The following is a 17457-nucleotide window of genomic DNA, read 5'->3' as shown; positions in this document are numbered from 1 at the left end:
TGATCTTTCATGATTCCTTAGCCTATAGGATTATGTGGTATACCTGTAATATGCTTTATAGTGTAATTAGCAAAAAATGACTTGTTTTACCAGAGATATATGTTGGAAATTGGCAGTTTTAATTTGTGCAGGTATGCTCATGATGGCCATAATTCTAGTAAATTCATGATTACCAAATCAGCTTTTTCAGAACTCAGAGCAGTTGCCCACTGAAATCTTGAATAAGTATCAATGTTATGGTGTTCATATTTCAATATTCAAAATTATGCATAGTGAAACACATTCATCTGCCAGATTTCCTTCCTCTGAGTACCCTTTGGGTTACATTCTGCTGGTAGTCTGACTGTAAAAAGAACAAGTAGTACATTTCCTTAAAATTTCCTTGGCTTGTTGCCAGGTTCAGGAGCTATTTGTAATCTCCAACAAGGCAAAATTTTCTTTGCTTCTTCCAAGATTCTTTCTGCCTGCATTTGAATCAGCTAGTGAAATATCATCCATATAATGATAAATTATTGAATTAGGAAATTGTTCCTAAATCAACTTTCCAAACTTCCAATAGCTCTCATACAAAATATTGGCACAGTTTTGGGCTATTTATCATTCCCTGTGGGAAGACCCTCCACTGATCTATTTCTCTCTCTCTCTCTCTCTCTCTCTCTCTCTCTCTCTCTCTCTCAATCTCTCTCTCTCTCTCTCTCTCTCTCTCCCCCCTCTATATTTGTCTCATGTTTTTTTAATTTTTTTATTTTGTAATTTAATTTGATTTTACATATTAGCCATGGATTCCTGTTGTCCTTCCTCCTACTGCACCATCCCCGCCTCTCTCCAGCCCAACCCCCATTCCCATCTCCTCCAGTGCAAGGACACCCCTGGGAATTCAGCTCAGCCTGGTAGATCCAGTCCAGACAGTTCCAGTTCCCTCCTCCCTTCACGCAGGCTGAGTAAAGTGTCCCTATATAGGCCCCAGGTTCCAAAGAGCCTGGCCATGCACTAAGGACAGGTCCTGGTCACACTGCCTAGGGGCCTTCCAAACAGTTCAAGCTAATCCGAATGTCTCACTTATCCAGAGGAGCTGAACCATTCAGGGGCTCCTCAGCTATTGATTCATAGTTCATGTGTTTCCACTAGTTTGGCTATCCCTGTGCTTTTTCTAATCATGGTCTCAACAATTCTCACTCATACAATCCCTCCTCTTTCTCTCCAAGCATACTGATCTTGACTTTAATAGCCTAATTATCTTTTGCATGCTGCATTCATGTTCTCAAAAGCCAAACATTCAATTGTTATCTGTCTAGCTTCTGAACTGGCATCATTCTATTTACTGCTGAAGACAACCTTTGTAAGAAATCTGGGAAGGATTCTTTGGGGCCTTGTATATCTTTGGTAAATGACTCAATTTTTTTTTTTGCTTCCTCATTTCTGCCCCATGCATTCATGGCTGCCATGTGGGTTGAATTAGGTTGAATTAGGGTTTGGTTATCATATAAAAATTGTCTTTGTATATCAGCATAATTGCCCTCTCTGAGAAGCTGATCCTGGGTAATTTCCACACCTGTAGCCCTGCATCATTGTTCTATTGTTTTAGCCTCCTCTTTAAACCAGGTTCTCCATTGTAACTGTGGACTGGCCTCTAGGACAGCTATAATTAATTCTTTCTAGTCCTGAGGGCTATATTTATTACAAGTTGACCACAAATTTAACATCTGCTTTATAAGTAGAAAATGCATGCCGTATGATACTATAGCTTCTTTAAATCTCCTTAAATCTAACATTTCCCTTGGAGTCCAGTTAGCTTTCACATGAGCATTTGGCAGTACCTGTAAGGTTGCTGAGTTTGGTTGTTTGAAAATAGGCTGTCGAGCCGGGCGGTGGTGGCACACGCCTTTAATCCCAGCACTCGGGAGGCAGAGCCAGGCAGATCTCTGTGAGTTCAAGGCCAGCCTGGACTACCAAGTGAGTTCCAGGAAAGGCGCAAAGCTACACAGAGAAACCCTGTCTTGAAAAACAAAAAAGAAAAAAGAAAACAGGCTGTCTCTCTGTAACTGTATAATTCAATCCTGATATAATTTAACCTTTAAAGTCTAAATAAAAAGGTTCAAATCTTAATGTAAACTATATACAATAAGTATGATTATCAAGTGTTGTTCAGGAAAAACAAAGAGTAATAATATAAACAAAACTGGAATTACAACCAACAAGAATAATATCAAGCAAGAAAGACATGCTAAATGTTCAGAACATGGGTAAATGCCAAATTACAGAGATTACTCCTATAGCTGTCCTGTCTTGAAGATTCTAACTTGAGTACTAATATGTTATAGCTATGATATGAGAAGATTTTAACCTTAACTGTCTAGTCTTCAACTCTATCAAAGACCAGAGAAGAAACATTATAATACCAGAGAAAACAAAAAAAATGCAAGCAAGCATAATCTGAAATTCTTGTGAGAATAGACAGAGACAGTTGGCAGCCTGGACAGTTACCCAAAGTTCCTTGGCATTGTTGTGGCATGCAATTTGTCTACAGACCTAGAATATCTGACAGACCATTTTCAGAAGCAGGAATTTTTAAAGACAATCTTAACCTGTCTTGGCAAAGTTCACTAGTCACTTTTCCTTGTTTTCCTTAACTTGTCAGTGGTCTTAGTTTTTACGATATGGATGACAGGTGAAGAGCTCATACATGACGAGTGGGAAACAGAGCCAGGAACCCCTGAAGGTGAGTCTCTTCTTTGCTGCCTTTTATTCCATTCAGATCCACAGTACCTGGATGACTCAGCACACTACAGTGCTGATCTTTCCCTTGCATCTCAGATAATTCTACTTGGAAACACTCTTACAGATGCATCTAACCACTAAGATAAAATCAGAAAGAATAGGTCCCACTTATTTCCTTCTTGGCCTGTTGGATTAAGGACATCAGGAGCTCAAAGTGGCTTGGGAGAAGTCTGAGCTTCCAGGTCAATGAACTCTTTGTTCTGGCTCCAAGCAGGGGCACTACCCCCACCTGACCACTCACACTGGAATCAAAACTTCTAGGCCAGAAAAACTTAAAATCGTGGAAACAGATAACAATTTTTTTCCCAAGATGTCACTAGGGGTGATAGTGATTGATTGGTTTCTTTTCTATTTCCTTTTCTAACACCTGGTGCCTACATCCAAGTCAGGGCTATGGAGAAAAATACTTCCTGGTAAATCCTATCCCATGTTGTCCATTCCACTGAGGAAGTGGCCCAATGTAGTCATCCTGTCATGAAGTAGTTGGGTGGCCAGGCTGAGAAAATGGTGATACCTCTGGGCAGATCTGGCATTTAGCAGCAACTGTAATCAGGTTAAAAGTGAAGACAAATTTTGTGGACATTTACAGGGGACAAACAGATCTTCACATTCTTTGCTCCTTTGCAGATCTGTCCAAATACTTCTTCCAAAATGTCTTTCTAATATTTCTTTCTTTTTTGTGTTTTTATTTTTTCTTCTCTCATACAATCCCATCTGAACATAGTCTCCCCTCCTTCCACTCCACATATATGCACTACTCCTCTGTTTCCCTTCAGAAAAGCACAGGTCTCCTGGGCATATCAAATGAACACAAGATAACAAAATGTAATAATAGTAGGCACAAACCCTCTTATCAGGGCTGGAGGAGCCAACTCAGAAGGTACAAAAGGTTCCAAGATCAGACAAACAGTTCAGAGACTCCCCATACTTCTGCTGCTAGGACTCCCACAAAACCCCTGAGCTAAACAAGCACAGTGTGTACACAAGGACTTAGAACAGACCCAGCAGGCTCTGTGATTGCCTCTTCAGTCTCTGTGAACCTCCATGGACCCTGTTTAGTTGAATCTCTGTGCTCCTTTTACATGATATCTTTGATTCACCCTCCAATCCTGCCTTCTCTTACTTGAGGTTCCCTGAGCTCTATCTAATGTTTGGCTGTGGATCTCAGTATCTGCTCTCATCAGATGCTGGAGAAAGCCTAACTGATGTCAATTGGGCTAGGCATCAAACTATGAGTATAACAGAATTTCATTAGGGATCATTTCACTGAATTTTGTGTGTGTGTAGGAGTAAGGACTCAGCACAAACTTCCACAGCTGAGCAGAGCTGGATAGACTAAAATAGGATTCTTCAAACAGAAACACCACCAGAATCCACTAACTGATTTTAAATTTTTTATTCATTTGATATTTTATTTGGGTAGGTACTGTCTACAGAGATGGATGTGCCCATGGAGACAAGAGGAGGACTGAAAAAAGGGTCCTCTGCAAGAGCAATAATTGCTATTGCTACTGACTCATCTCTCCAGTCCCACACACAGAGTTTTGAGAAAAAGTCTTCATTCTCTTCTACTTCTCTTGTAAGCAAACATTCATTTTTGTTTGGTCCTTTGCTGAGCCCTTGGTCATATGTTCTTCTCAGTCCAATCCAGACAGGTTTCTCCAAAGAAGCCCTCTTGGGATGTCCATGGGGCCAGCAACTAAATTGAATAGCAGTTTCCAACTCATGAGACAAATTAACAAACCACAAAGTATACCAGAGTCCAGTCTCTACCTCTCTCTAATCGGCCATTCAACACATTAACAGGTGTATTAAATCCTGAACCACCATCTGTCTTTCCCTACTTTCACTGAAAATACTCCAAAAATCCCATAGTCTACCCAGGTGTCATTGGTAGTCTATACTGACTGCTTCTTGGAGACAAGTAGAGGTCATAGCTGACCAGGTTCTAGGATCGCTTCATGCGTTTGAGTGGGGGCTCCAGGAAAGTATCCTGTGCAGAAGACAGGGAGCCATAAGCTTCAGCCACCAAGTGGGGGTATGAGCCCTCCATTATCTTCCAGCCTAAGGTCTCAGAGACCTCAGAAACATGAGCTGTAATGAAATCCAGTGCCAGGGTTTTCAGCTGCCATGAGCTGTGGAGGTCAGCCAGGAAGAGAGTGTGGGCAGCATTCTCCACAGAGAGGTCCCTGCAGAGGGCATCCTCACACATGACCTTCAAACGCTCCAGGCCATACTTGTCAGCAGCTGCCAGCAGAACATCTGCCATGCTTTCCAGGTCTGGTGCCTTTCCGGTGTAAATGAAGTCCATCATTGTCTTAATGACTTGCGGCTCCAGGTCATGGATCTCGACGCGACTACTTTTGCTCTCCTTCATGTCATGTTGAAACATGGCTCTGAAAACTGGAGAGTGAGCTGCTAAGATGGCCTTGTGAGCCTGAAATTCCTGGCCAGATACCACCAGGCAGCAGTCTGTGAATCGGGAATTTTCCCCCAGCTCTCCTAGCTCATCTGCCAATGTGCAGCTTGGAACCTGCATCCCTGCCATTGTGTTCTGGTCAGAGAGGCTGAAGGAGTCCTGGACCTCGCTCACCTTGCAGAGAAGGATGAACCCATCATCTGCGAGAACCAAAGAAGCATGGGATAAGAGGAAATTTAAAAGGATGAACTTTTTGAATCCCCAGTGCCAGCATGGCAAGAACCTAAAGCCCTTCTGGCTCCCCCACCTTGGATTTCCTTTCCTTCAGTGTTTAAGACTTTGCCCAAATATGACTCTTTAGACAGCTGAGCAACACTAGGTAAACTGACAGGTAATTTACACTTCCTTCATCCACTCCCTTTGGGTTTACTCTCAAACACCATTTGTCATAGGCACTTATTAAGAAAGTTGGGCTTCTAATGTGTTCCCGAATTTCCTCCAGAATAAAACAAAAGCTGCTGATGGTCCACCTGTAGGAGAAATTCTGGATGGTGATCTGTGTGTAATCCTAGCTCTAGGCTATCCTGTCCTCTGACATTTCTCCTGGAGGTAGTTTGAAGGTTCAACTGAATCCAAAATGAGGAACTAGCAATTGTGTTATCTCTACCCTGTGGGACAGAAGAATACCCACAGATTTAGATTTTTAGTTTCTGTTTCTCCTCTGTTCCTTCCTCTATGAGTGTGGAAACTTGAGTCTCTGAAATTTTCTATCCAGATTTCAATAGTAGATTCAGAGAAGACAGTCTAGGCTACTAGAGACTGTTAGATCACTCCATTTTGACCATTAAATACAACTTTTGAAAAATTGGATCATTTTATACACTCATATCAAAAATGTACTTCAGTTCTCCAAAGTAGCAGCACATGTACACAGAATCTCTCTGGGTATGAAGGAAGTGGATTTATTAGAATGACTTAAGGCTGCTGTCCCATTAATCCCACATTGGCTAGCCGTGAAGAAAAAGTCCAAGAATCAGGTACTTACTCAGTGCAGGAGGTTGGAAGTGTTGGCTGGTCTTCAGTATATGCTGGGATTCCAAAGAAAAATTCTAACATCAGGGAAGAAATGGACTTGCTGCAAGGTGAGGGCAAGCAGGCAAAGAGAAAGAGCTTCCTTCCTCCATGTCCTTTTATATGCTCCCAAGAAGGGTGTGGCCCAATCTAGGGTGTGTCTGCCAGACTCAAGACTGGATTAAAGGTATGTGTCTTCTGGCCTTGAAATCAGGGTTAAATGTTCCTTTCTACCTCTAAATTCATATTCGAAGTGGATTTACCTACTTCAATTTAAGAAAAAAACTTTCTCACAGGTTTGCCCTCCATGTTCGGATTTTTGTTATTCTGTGTCTAATTAAGTTGGAGACCAAAAGTAACCATCACAAGTGTATTTTGTTTATTGTGCTATATGCAGATCCTAAATACTTCTCAATTCAGTCATGTTGACTGTTTAGATGCAGCTTCTCTATACCGTGTATTTTACATTTTTAACTTGTGAGTTCTGTCCTCTTCCAACTTTGAACTTCCATGCTATTCTGCAGGGCCTTAAAAGTGTGAGAGTATTCTGGTTTCCAGAAGAATATATTCAACAGTTCCTGAAATATGGGTTTTGAGAGCGTTCCCCTTTGAAATGGGATTTGTAAAATGCTCCCCACATCTATTATCTTTCTCCAGTTCATCATGTTTGGAGGGACTCAATAAGCCTAGAGAACAGGAAAATAACTTCAGTGATTCAATCTACTCAGCAATTCCCAGCCTAGCTCTCCTGAAAGTCTGGATCCAATGCTGCTCACCCCTCAATACAGGATAAATCAATCAACTGTTTTTTTTTTTTGTTGTTGTTGTTGCTGTTTGTTTTTTTTGAGACAGGGTTTCTCTGTGTAGTTTTGGTGCCCATTCTGGATCTCGCTCTGTAGACCAGGCTGGCCTTGAACTCACAGAGATCTGCCTGACTCTGCTTCCCATGTGCTGGGATTAAAGGCATGTGCCACCACAGCCTGGCAATCAACTGGTTTTGACCTCTGAATTTTTGGTTCCTCAGTTAGGATCCTTTCGCAGGTGGCTAACTAGTAGCCCCAGTGACTATTCTCTACGTGGGTTTAGGGTCAGAGTGGCAGGTACTGCTTCCCTCAAATGTGTTATTTGAAATGAAGGTAGGCAATTCCTGCAAGACCCCTCATTAGCAAAGCAAATGCTTTACCTTGCCAGCCCAGAGCTCCCATGAACTTGCTCCTGGAGATTGAGAGCAGCTTCCCATGTGGAAACTGAGAACCACCTGGGGCTCAATTTACAGGCTCTGTTCATATAACCTCTCATTCCAGGAATGGGGTAGGGAGAACTCTTATTTCGGGTAGGTGGTTCTCTGGGGGACTTGGCACAGCCAAAAGGATTCAGGTTCCCAACGGGAAGAGGCACAAATCTTAATCGGCAGGAGTGTCCTCATACCAGAAAAAGCCACTGGTCCTTAAAAGAAAACAAAACTGACAGAAACACATGGAAAGACATAGAAACACACACAAATGCAAACACACAGGCAGAGAGAGAGACAGAGAGAGAGAGAGAGAGAGAGAGAGAGAGAGAGAGAGAGAGAGAGAATGAGATAGTGCTTGAACTGGATTTAAGCCAATAGAAAACCTATTAGCCAGCTGGCAGAACTACATGAGGTGTTCGGAATTCCAGTGCAGCAACCAGCCTTTCTCAGGGTGAGCTTTTAAGCACAAAAACCATATTCTGGGTTCACAAACTTCAGTTAACAAGAACAGTTAGGCAGAAGTGGCACCACAGAAGCCAAAATGTTACTGTATTTCAAGCAAGGTTTGAACACTTAGAGGTATTCTCAGAACTATGGACTTTGGTGGACTAAGTAAGCCTTTGTTTTATTTTTGGCAGGGGTTGCTGTTTTTTTACACAAGTGCTGCGTTTTATACCCTGAATGGTACTTCCATCATGGAGACAGTTGTACTTAGGTATGGGAGCCTGCTAACGCCTGGGCCCTGTTACACAGGTGGGTCTGTGTACCATGAGCATATGGTGCCCTTAGAAGCCAGAAGAGGCTGTTGGGTCCCCTGGATAACTGGAGTTACCGACTGTTGTCAACTGCCTTGAGCATACAGTGAATTGGATGCCAGTCTTCTGGAAAATATCTAACACCTTTTACTGCTGAACCATTTCTCCATTCTATCACAATTACTTTCTTAAAGATGATGAAAAGCTCTGAAAGACCAGTTCATTCTCTAAAGCTTTGGCATCTGAAATATTTTTAGCAGGAATTCAAGTGGTAATTTGGTTCATGCATTTTTCTTCGTTTTTTTCTTGTTTTTTTTTTTTTTTGTTGTTGTTTGTTGTTTTTGTTTTTCGAGACAGGGTTTCTCTGTGTAGCTTTGCGCCTTTCCTGGAACTCACTTGGTAGCCCAGGCTGGCCTTGAACTCACAGAGATTCGTCTGGCTCTGCCTCCCAAGTGCTGGGACTAAAGGCATGTGCCACCACCTCCAGGCTTTCTTTGTTTCTTTAATTCTTTTTCCTTTTTGACAACTTGTCACTCTCTTAGAAGGTGCTCTATGGACCAAGTTAACTCAGACTCCCAGAGTTGAGTCAGCCTCTGCCTTTAGACTACTGTGATCAAAGCCATAGACTATGACATCAGGCCTGGTTCATGAATTTCTTTTTAATCACAGTAACCACATTATTAGTCTTATAAATGATATTGAAAGTTTGTCTTTAACATTAATTTAAATAACAGACTTTATTATTATTATTACTAGTACTATTATAATTATGTTGTTATTATTTTTATTAAGTTGTGATATGATCTCACTAGGTAGTTTTTTCAGGCATAGAATTATTGATGTAGACCAGGTTGGCCCCCAAGGTTTATACTCTGGGAATGCTGAGATTAGAGACATGAACTCCCATGCCCTGATACAACAAAGCATGAGTAACATCCACCTCAGAATCTCAGTATTATTTATTACAAGGTGCAATATTAAGCTGCACTGTTTACTATGTGAGAAAAGCCACGAGGTATGACAAAACCCAATATAAGAGTTTATTAAGGGAAGGGAATAAGAAAGATGTGCATAGGCCTATGGAATGACCGTGTAGGAAGAGGGGAGGAATAAGTTGAACCCACTTTTTTTTTTTTTTTTTTTTTTTTTTTTTTTTTTTTTTTTTTTTTGGTTTTTCGAGACAGGGTTTCTCTGTGTAGCTTTGCGCCTTTCCTGGAACTCACTTGGTAGTCCAGGCTGGCCTCGAACTCACAGAGATCCGCCTGGCTCTGCCTCCCGAGTGCTGGGATTAAAGGCGTGCGCCACCACCGCCCGGCTGAACCCACTTTTATAGGAACCCTGCCTGCATATGTGCATATGGGCTTAAGTAGCTATGCCATGCATGTGCATAGATTACATGTTCATGCAAATTACAAGATCACACAGTGCATGAATTACGTATTGTGCAAGGCCCTGGAATGACTAAGCATCTTGCCAGGTGCGTGTGGTCATGTAGCTGGGGGAGTGGCTAGGCAATCTAACATTCCAGACTCTTTGTTTTTTTATAAAAAAAAAATGGTGGGTAAACGGGAATGGGGACGTTGTGTCTCCCGAAACTGCTTCCAGTTGACTCGGTTAGCATCAGTTAACTTTTGGGGGTAGGGAAGAGGGCTTTTGGGGTAGCCAAATGTCCTGAGGTAGTGGATTGTCCTCTGCTGCTTTGGGAAAAGTTCATTGCCTTCTACTGCTTCAAGCTCTGTGACTGGGTCTGACAAGGTGCTGGCAAGGCAGAAGAGCGAGTTTAGAATTTTTTTTTACCTTGGTTGGGGTCCTATGGGGTCCCAGGGTGAGGGAGGAGGGTCTCAGGATCAGAAAAGTTTGAATTATACTTATCTGAAGTGGATCTGACTTGTCCAGGTGGATTCAAGCTGGCTCTGGAGCTTGAAAAAAATTTTAAACATATTAAGAAGCAGCCACAGGGAATTTAAAATCTTGAGCTGGTAGTCATGATATTATAATGTGTAGTACTCTGCTATCAGAATTTTATTGGTTAGTGTTAGCAGGGGGCGCTGGAACATGCTTTTATCTGAGAAGGTCAGAAATGCCAGGCTTAAGTCCCCTAAGGATCTGGAGTGAGAGATTGTACTGAGCTTGAGTAACGTACCTGGTAGGGTCCTGCAACTGGATAATACAGAAGGGTTCTGGGTGTCTCAGACTTTGCGGTACACCTGAGAGGCTGGCAAGGGAAATGAAATGTTAGAGCTAGTAGGATGGGTGGCTAGGAGGAGGAGGAGAGGAGCTTCTGACAAGTCTGAGGTAAGTCAAATGGGAGGAGCAAACAAAATAAAAGGTCCTACCTTAGCTAGACAATCTCTTCCCATTAGGGGCACAGGGCAGATTACAACAACTAAAAATGTATGGGTGAAAGGGATACTCCTGAAAATACAACTAATTGGTAAGGTCTGGTTAGGTAGGTAAATCTCCCTACATTGACATAGGGAGATGAGGAGAGGTGGAACCCCAAACCTCCCTTAGGATTGAGTGAGTGGCTCCAGCACCAAAAGGAAGGAAGTAGATCACCCCGATACTGTAATGGCTATCCTAGGTTCCCTGTGAGAGATGGCTGTGGTTGGGCAGGGAACAGGGCACCTTCAATCCTTGCAAATGGCCAAACCTAGGAGATGGGCTGCCGGGTGGTCTCTGTTTGATGTCCCAATGCCAGAGGTGCACACGGGCATTCAGCTGACCAGTGTCCCTCATGGTGGCACTTTGGACAAGGCCCAGATGGTGGCCCGCATAGGGCAGGGTAGGCATGAGCCCAGTGGCCTTCTCTACCACACTTAATACAGGGACCCTGAGGCCTTCAGGCAGCTGGTTAGATAGCTTCTGTCAGCATTTGGCAGTCATGTCTATGGGCTTTTTCATTTCTCCCATGGTACACCTTAAATGCTACCACTAAGACTTCTGCGTGTGGGGTCAGAGGCCCTCTCTCCAGATGCTTAAGTTTAGCCCTAATGTCAGGGAAGCTCTGAGAGACAAAGTGGGTCATAAGGAGCTGTCTGCCCTCTGGACTCTCAGGATTAAGACTTGTATATTATAAGAGAACCTTTGTAAGCAGTTCTAGAAAGTGGGACGGATTTTTTTTTTATTATCTTGAATTACATTTTTTAGCTTTTCATAATTTACTGGTTTGAGGACAGCTTTATGAAGTCCTGCCAGGAGGCAGGTTGTAAACCAATCCCTAACTAGAGAACTACCCACGTTATTGTAATCCCATTGAATCCTGATCAGGAACCGCCTTGACCCCAGGTGGATGGGCAGCATTAGTTTGATGAAACTCGTATGCATGTATCTTTGCCTGCTCCCAAAATTGTCTGCACTCCTCAGGAAGTAGGTTATTAGAAAGTATTGGGGCATATGGACAGGAGAGAAGGAATCAAGAAGGGAGGGTTTAGAACATAGGTAAGAAAAGATTGGATAGAAGGTAACTCTTTCCATTTGCCCATTCTCTGGTAGACGTTAGTTAATTCCTGTAAAATATCGGGGTCTACGGAGCCATTAGGTGGCCATTTTTTATTGTTATCTAAGGATATTTAGACCTTTTCTTAGTACAAAGGCAGACAAGCTTAGAGGTCTTTAAGTAAGGCATTAAGCTGAGAGGCTTAAGAATTTCCAGAAGACAGCCAGGCGTTGGTGGCACACGCCTTTTATCCCAGCACTCGGGAGGCAGAGGCAGGCGGATCTCTGTGAGTTCCAGGACAGGCTCCAAAGCTACACAGAGAAACCCTGTCTTGGAAAACTATGAAAAAAAAATTTCCAGAAGACACCCATGGGAGAGATAGGGCTAATAGATTGGGAAGCTTTATTTCCCATGAGCACGGCAGAGAGAAAAAAAATAAGAAAACAAACGTAATCCAAGACTACAATCTCAGGCATCCCCTAGATCAAGTGAGTATTGAGGATTGGCTCATCAAGCCAGATAATGAGGGCCAGGGCATAGCCCAAGGAGAGGGGGCAGACAGTGGCAGGCACAATTCATTCAATGCTTTGTCAAGTGAGAGAATGAGGGTGGGGCTTACACAGCCCTGGGACAGGCGTCTCACAGTGCGAACGATATCTCAGACCACATCTGTGGGAAATGGCAAGAGACTGAAGCCTGCAATAGGGGCCAGCCATAGCCAATGAAGGCCGTGGACAAGGGGGATAACAACTTTGTAGGAATGGACACCATCACTTATTTTATGGAAGATGAACCACAGTAAGCAAAATACACTTGTGGTGGTTATTATTGGTTCTCAACTTAACAAGACATGGAATTGACTAAAACCCTAAAATGGAGGGCACAACAGTGAGAAATGCTGTGCTTAAGTTAAGTTAATACAGACTTTGGAGGTAACATTTTACTGGGATTTCAAGGCCTGAAGACAAACACTTTTAATCCAGATCTTGAAGATGGGAGACACACTCTAAATTCAGCCACGCCCTCTGCTGGAAGCTTATAGAAGGACATGGAAGAAGGACGCTGTTGCTCTATGCCAACTTGCCCTCACCTTGTAGCAAGTCCATCCTTTGCCTGGCATTAGAGAATCCTTCTTCAGAATTGCAGAATATACTGAAGAGCAGCTGACATGTCCAACCTCCTGGACTGAGTACTGGATCCTTGGACTTTCTCTTCACAGCCAGTCATTGTAAGATTAGTAGGACTGCAGCCCTAAGTCATTCTATTAAAGCCCCTTTGTTAAGACAGAGGGATTTCCTTGTATATGTTCTGTTTCTCTAGAGAACCCTAGTTCAACATTTTTGATATGAGTGCATAAAATGTTCCAAAATTTCAAAAGTTGTCTATAATTGTCAAAACTAGTTACCTATTGATCTTTGATGCAATCTAGAAAAAATTGGAATGATGTAACAGTCCTTAGTAGCCTATACTGTCTTCTCTGAAACTAATATTGAAATCTGGACAGAAAATTTCAGAGACCCAAATTTTCAGCCTTATAGAAGAGGGAATAGAGGAGAAACAGAAAGTAAAAAATCTAAATCGTGTCTATTATTGAGTCCTACAGGGTGAAGAGAAAATAATTCCTAGTTGTTCATTTTGGATCCAGTTTAACCTTCAAACTACCTCCAGGAGAAATGTCAGGGACCTTTCTGGGTCCTGGGACTACACAGAGGTCAGCATCCAGAATTTCTCTACAGGTGGACCATCAACAAGTTCTCTTTTATTCTGGAGGAAATTCGGAAACACATTAGAAGCCCAACTTTCTCAATAGGAGTTAATGACAAATGGTGTTTGAGAGTACACCTGTAGGGAGTGGATGAAGAAAGTGCAGATTACATGTCAGTGTACCTAGTGTTGCTCAGCTTTCTAAAGAGTCATGTTTGGGCAAAGTTCCGGTTCTCGGTCTTAAATGCTGAAGTAGAGAAAACCCAAGGTGTGAGGAGCCCTATAGTCTTTAGGTTCATACAAGGCTAGGACTGGGGATTCAAAATGTTCATCCTTTGAGATTTCCTGTTGTCCCATGGTCCTTGGCAAGGTGAGCATGGTCCAGCACTCCTTCAGCATCTCTGAACAGAACAGGAAGCCAGGGATCCAGGCTCTCAGGTGCACACTGGCAGATGAGGTAGGAGAGCTGTGGGAGAATTCCCAATACACAGACTGCTGCCTGGTGGTAGCTGACCAGGAATTTCAGGCTCACAAGGCCATCTTAGCTCTCCAGTTTTCAGAGCCATGTTTGAACATGACATGGAGGAAAACAAAAGGAACCCCGTTGAGATACATGACCTGGAGCCACAAGTCTTCAAGGCAATGGTGGGCTTCATTTACACTGGGAAGGCACCAGACCTGGACAGCATGGCAGATGCTGTGCTAGCAGCTGCTGACAAGTATGGCCTGGAGCGTTTGAAGGTCATGTGTGAGGATGCCCTCTGCAGGGACTTCTCTGTGGAGAATGCTGCCCACACTCTCTACCTGGCTGACCTCTACAGCTAAGTGCTGCTGAAAACCCAGACACTGAATTTCATTACAGCTCATGCTTCTGAGGTTTCTGAGACCTCCAGCTAGAAGACAATGGTGGAGTCATGTCCCCACTTGGTGGCTGAAGCATACCATTCCCTGGCTTCTGCACAGGGTCCATTCCTGGAGCACGCTCTCAGAAGCCTGTAACAATCCAAGGAGCTGTTCAGCTGGGACCTACAGGTGTCTTCCAGAAGCAGCAGCCAGTGATGTTACAAATGACACTTGGGTAGACTATGGGATGTGTGGATCATTTACGGTGACACTGGGGAAAAGTAACCAGGCCTCTCCCACTTTACTATAACTGTAAAGAAGTTGGAATACTGAGGGGTCAGGTTTGACTCTGCTGCACTCTAGGTAAGTATACAAAACCCTAGTCAAATGACACAAATAAAAATTTTTCAATAAATTTGTAGGATCTAGTAGTATTTCTGTTTACAGAACCCCATTTTAGTCCATCCAGCTCTGCTAATCTGTGCATGTATGTGCGGAATCCTCATTGCCACACCAGTATCAGGAGGCTTCTCTCTTCCTTCTTAGCACTTATTATTGGCAGAGTAGAACATGCCCCATAATGCTCTTATGAAAACTGAGAAAAGTAGGCAAATGTGAGTAGATCATACTCCATCTGACAGAGAAGTGTTTTTGGTCCAGGCCAGCAAAAGTCTCATTGTATTGAAAATGTTGCAGGGCATTGATTCCGAAAGAATTCACACTGTCTAGGTCAACAGTTTTCAACCTTGCTAATGCTCAGACCCTGTAATACATGTGAGGATTATTTCATTGTTACAAAGATCTGTAATTTTGCTACTATTATGAGTAATAATGTAAATATCTGATATGCAGGTTTTCTGATATTCTACCTCTTGGAAGCATCCTTAGACCACCAAAGAGTTTGGGACACACAGGTTGGAAACCACAACTCCAGGCCATGCGTGCCAGAAAACAAGGTAGGTTGCCTGCAGATCTTCTCTTCTCTCTCTGTTCTTTCAGATCCAATGCCCCATTCTCATCCCCAGCTCTGCAGCAGAGCACCCTGAAACCTTCTCTGTACCCCTGTGTGCAGATCCCATACATCTTCCCCTTCTAATCTCCACACCCCCGACTCATTGCTTTGTCCCAGCTCCCAACCCAGCAAGGCACCCTTGCTAACCCACTCTTTCCAGGGAAACAAGTAGGCTGAATGCAAGATCCACAGCTCTACTTTTGCTCCTCTAATTTCAACTTTCCTGGTGTCATCCTCTCCTCTGTAGTAGAAAATCTGCTGTGGTCTCTTTCCTGTCAGACCCTATCTCCACTGGTTCATGAAGATCTTCTTCCCCAATCTTCCTTCCCCAACTCAACCCATCATCCCAGCCTCCAGCAGCAGGCATTCACTAAGAACACACCAGTAGAACAAGACAAAGAAACAGGTAAGCCAACTGAAGAACTTCCTCCTTCCCTCCAAACCCAATCCCCCAGTCTCATCCCTAGAATTACAACAGAACACCAGCTGCAGCTTTCTTCCCCACTCACCCACCCAGCTAAAATCTCCTGTGGATTCTACACAAATTCTTCCCCAATTGTTTCAAAATATTTTTAATGATTCTTTGGAAATTTCACACCATGGATCCTGAGCACTCTTGTTTCCCAGTCCCACTAGATCTGACACCCCACCAGGACACAAGTTCTGATACCTCACAAGGACAACAAAGTAGATCTGACCTTGTTGGTGGGTGGGGTGGTGGTGCAGGTGAGACTGCCTGAGGGTGAGAGGACAGGAGAGGTGACTGTACTCCTTGCTGCCTGCCTCAGTGGGTGAGCTAGCAATGGCAATGGTAGAGAAGTCACCTTGTTGGTGTCCATGAGGGAAAGCTGGGAGGCTGACCAACCCAGCTATCACCCAAGCCCAGAACCAGGAATATGGGGTGGTTCATCCAACATTCACCTCATGTATGAACTGCTGGAGCATGTGAAGTGGCCGGACCTACAGATCCAAAGCTGCAGGATCTCTGTGACACAAAGGATCTCTATGACACAAGGCAACAACGAAGGTTATCCAAGAGGAGTCCCAGTGAGGACCCATGTAGCTAGCGGTATAGGAGAAGCCAGAGACCTCAGACCAGAACAATGACTCATTGTTCATTGCAATGAACACTTACAAGTAAAGATGTAAAGTAAAGATGGACTAAAGGGTACACTGTGGGACTCACTATGTCACACTACAGCCTCTACTCTGGGACTTTATTTTTGTATGGTAGTTAGTTTGGTTGTTTTTGTTTTGATTTTTTTGTTTCTCTTTTGAATTTTGTTTTGTTTTGTGGGAGAGGCTGTAAGGGTGGAGGGTGGCTATGAAGGGACAGGGAGATGGATGGATTGGGATGTATGATGTGAAACCTACAAAGAATCAATAAAAAATTGAATTATAAAAAGCCAAGCATTTAATCTCAGCCCTCAGGAGGCTGAGGTAGGCAGATCTCTGCATTTTTGAGTCCAGCTTTCTCTTTAGATTGGGTTCAGACAGCCAAGATGATGGAGTAGCTCTGAAAAACTAGTTTGTTCTCTAAAGCTTTGGCAGTCTGAAATATTTTAGCAGGAATTCAAGAGGTGTGGGGGACCAGCCCCCACCTTATACAGGGTTCCTATGAGGAGGAGAGAGGAATACAGAACTTAGAATGATAGGCCTATCCGAGAAGAAGGAAGACAGAAATACAAGATAGCTTCAGGAGGACCTAGGTCAATACCCAATGGCCCAGAACTTTATTCAAAAGGGCTTCTTATAACAATGCCAAGGTTACACCCCTGCCACAAGGTTACAGTGGTCTTTCCTGGAACACTTGCAATTATCCCAGTCACAGTTGAGCACATTGAGGAGAAAAAGACCTCCCCCTTACTAGATACAACCAAGTATAGACCCTTCCAAACACCTGGCATCCAGGTCCATGGTCCAGTCATCTTCTTATGCAGTCCTGCTAGATAAAGCAAGCACTGATCTCACTAGGAAACCTCTATAGGCTCCCACAAAGAGGTAGGAAGTCATGATTTCATCCCTATGTCCCTTGTTCTTTCTTTTTTGATGGCTTTTCACTCTGCATGTCTGGCTCTCCTAGAAGATGCTCTATGGACCAAGTTAGCCTCAGACACATAGAGTTGAATCAGCCTTTGCTTTCAGACTACTGTGGTCAAAGCCATAGACTACCACAACATGCCCAGTTCATGAAATTCTATT

The 17457-nt window shown here is 43.3% G+C and overlaps 1 protein-coding gene and 1 pseudogene across 1 annotated transcript; one reads left to right on the top strand and one right to left on the bottom strand.

Annotated features, from left to right (window-relative positions):
- Positions 1-4726: 4726 nt before the first annotated feature.
- LOC128106633 (speckle-type POZ protein-like) lies at positions 4727-6577 on the bottom strand. The gene is made up of 3 exons (XM_052732201.1): positions 6563-6577; positions 5536-5693; positions 4727-5504 (listed from the first exon to the last, which is right to left on the bottom strand). The coding sequence occupies exons 1-3, from the start codon at positions 6575-6577 to the stop codon at positions 4727-4729; spliced, it is 951 nt and encodes a 316-aa protein (XP_052588161.1).
- A 5840-nt stretch (positions 6578-12417) lies between these two features.
- Positions 12418-14399, top strand: LOC128106632 (speckle-type POZ protein-like; annotated as a pseudogene).
- Positions 14400-17457: the final 3058 nt, after the last annotated feature.

The sequence above is a fragment of the Peromyscus californicus genome, unplaced genomic scaffold (assembly GCF_007827085.1).
Source record: "Peromyscus californicus insignis strain IS unplaced genomic scaffold, ASM782708v3 Scaffold_9__1_contigs__length_137607984, whole genome shotgun sequence".
In the NCBI taxonomy this organism is placed as follows: domain Eukaryota; kingdom Metazoa; phylum Chordata; class Mammalia; order Rodentia; family Cricetidae; genus Peromyscus; species Peromyscus californicus.
The sequence above is the reverse complement of the archived record's forward strand: the minus strand, read 5'-3'. Positions and strand labels throughout refer to the sequence as shown.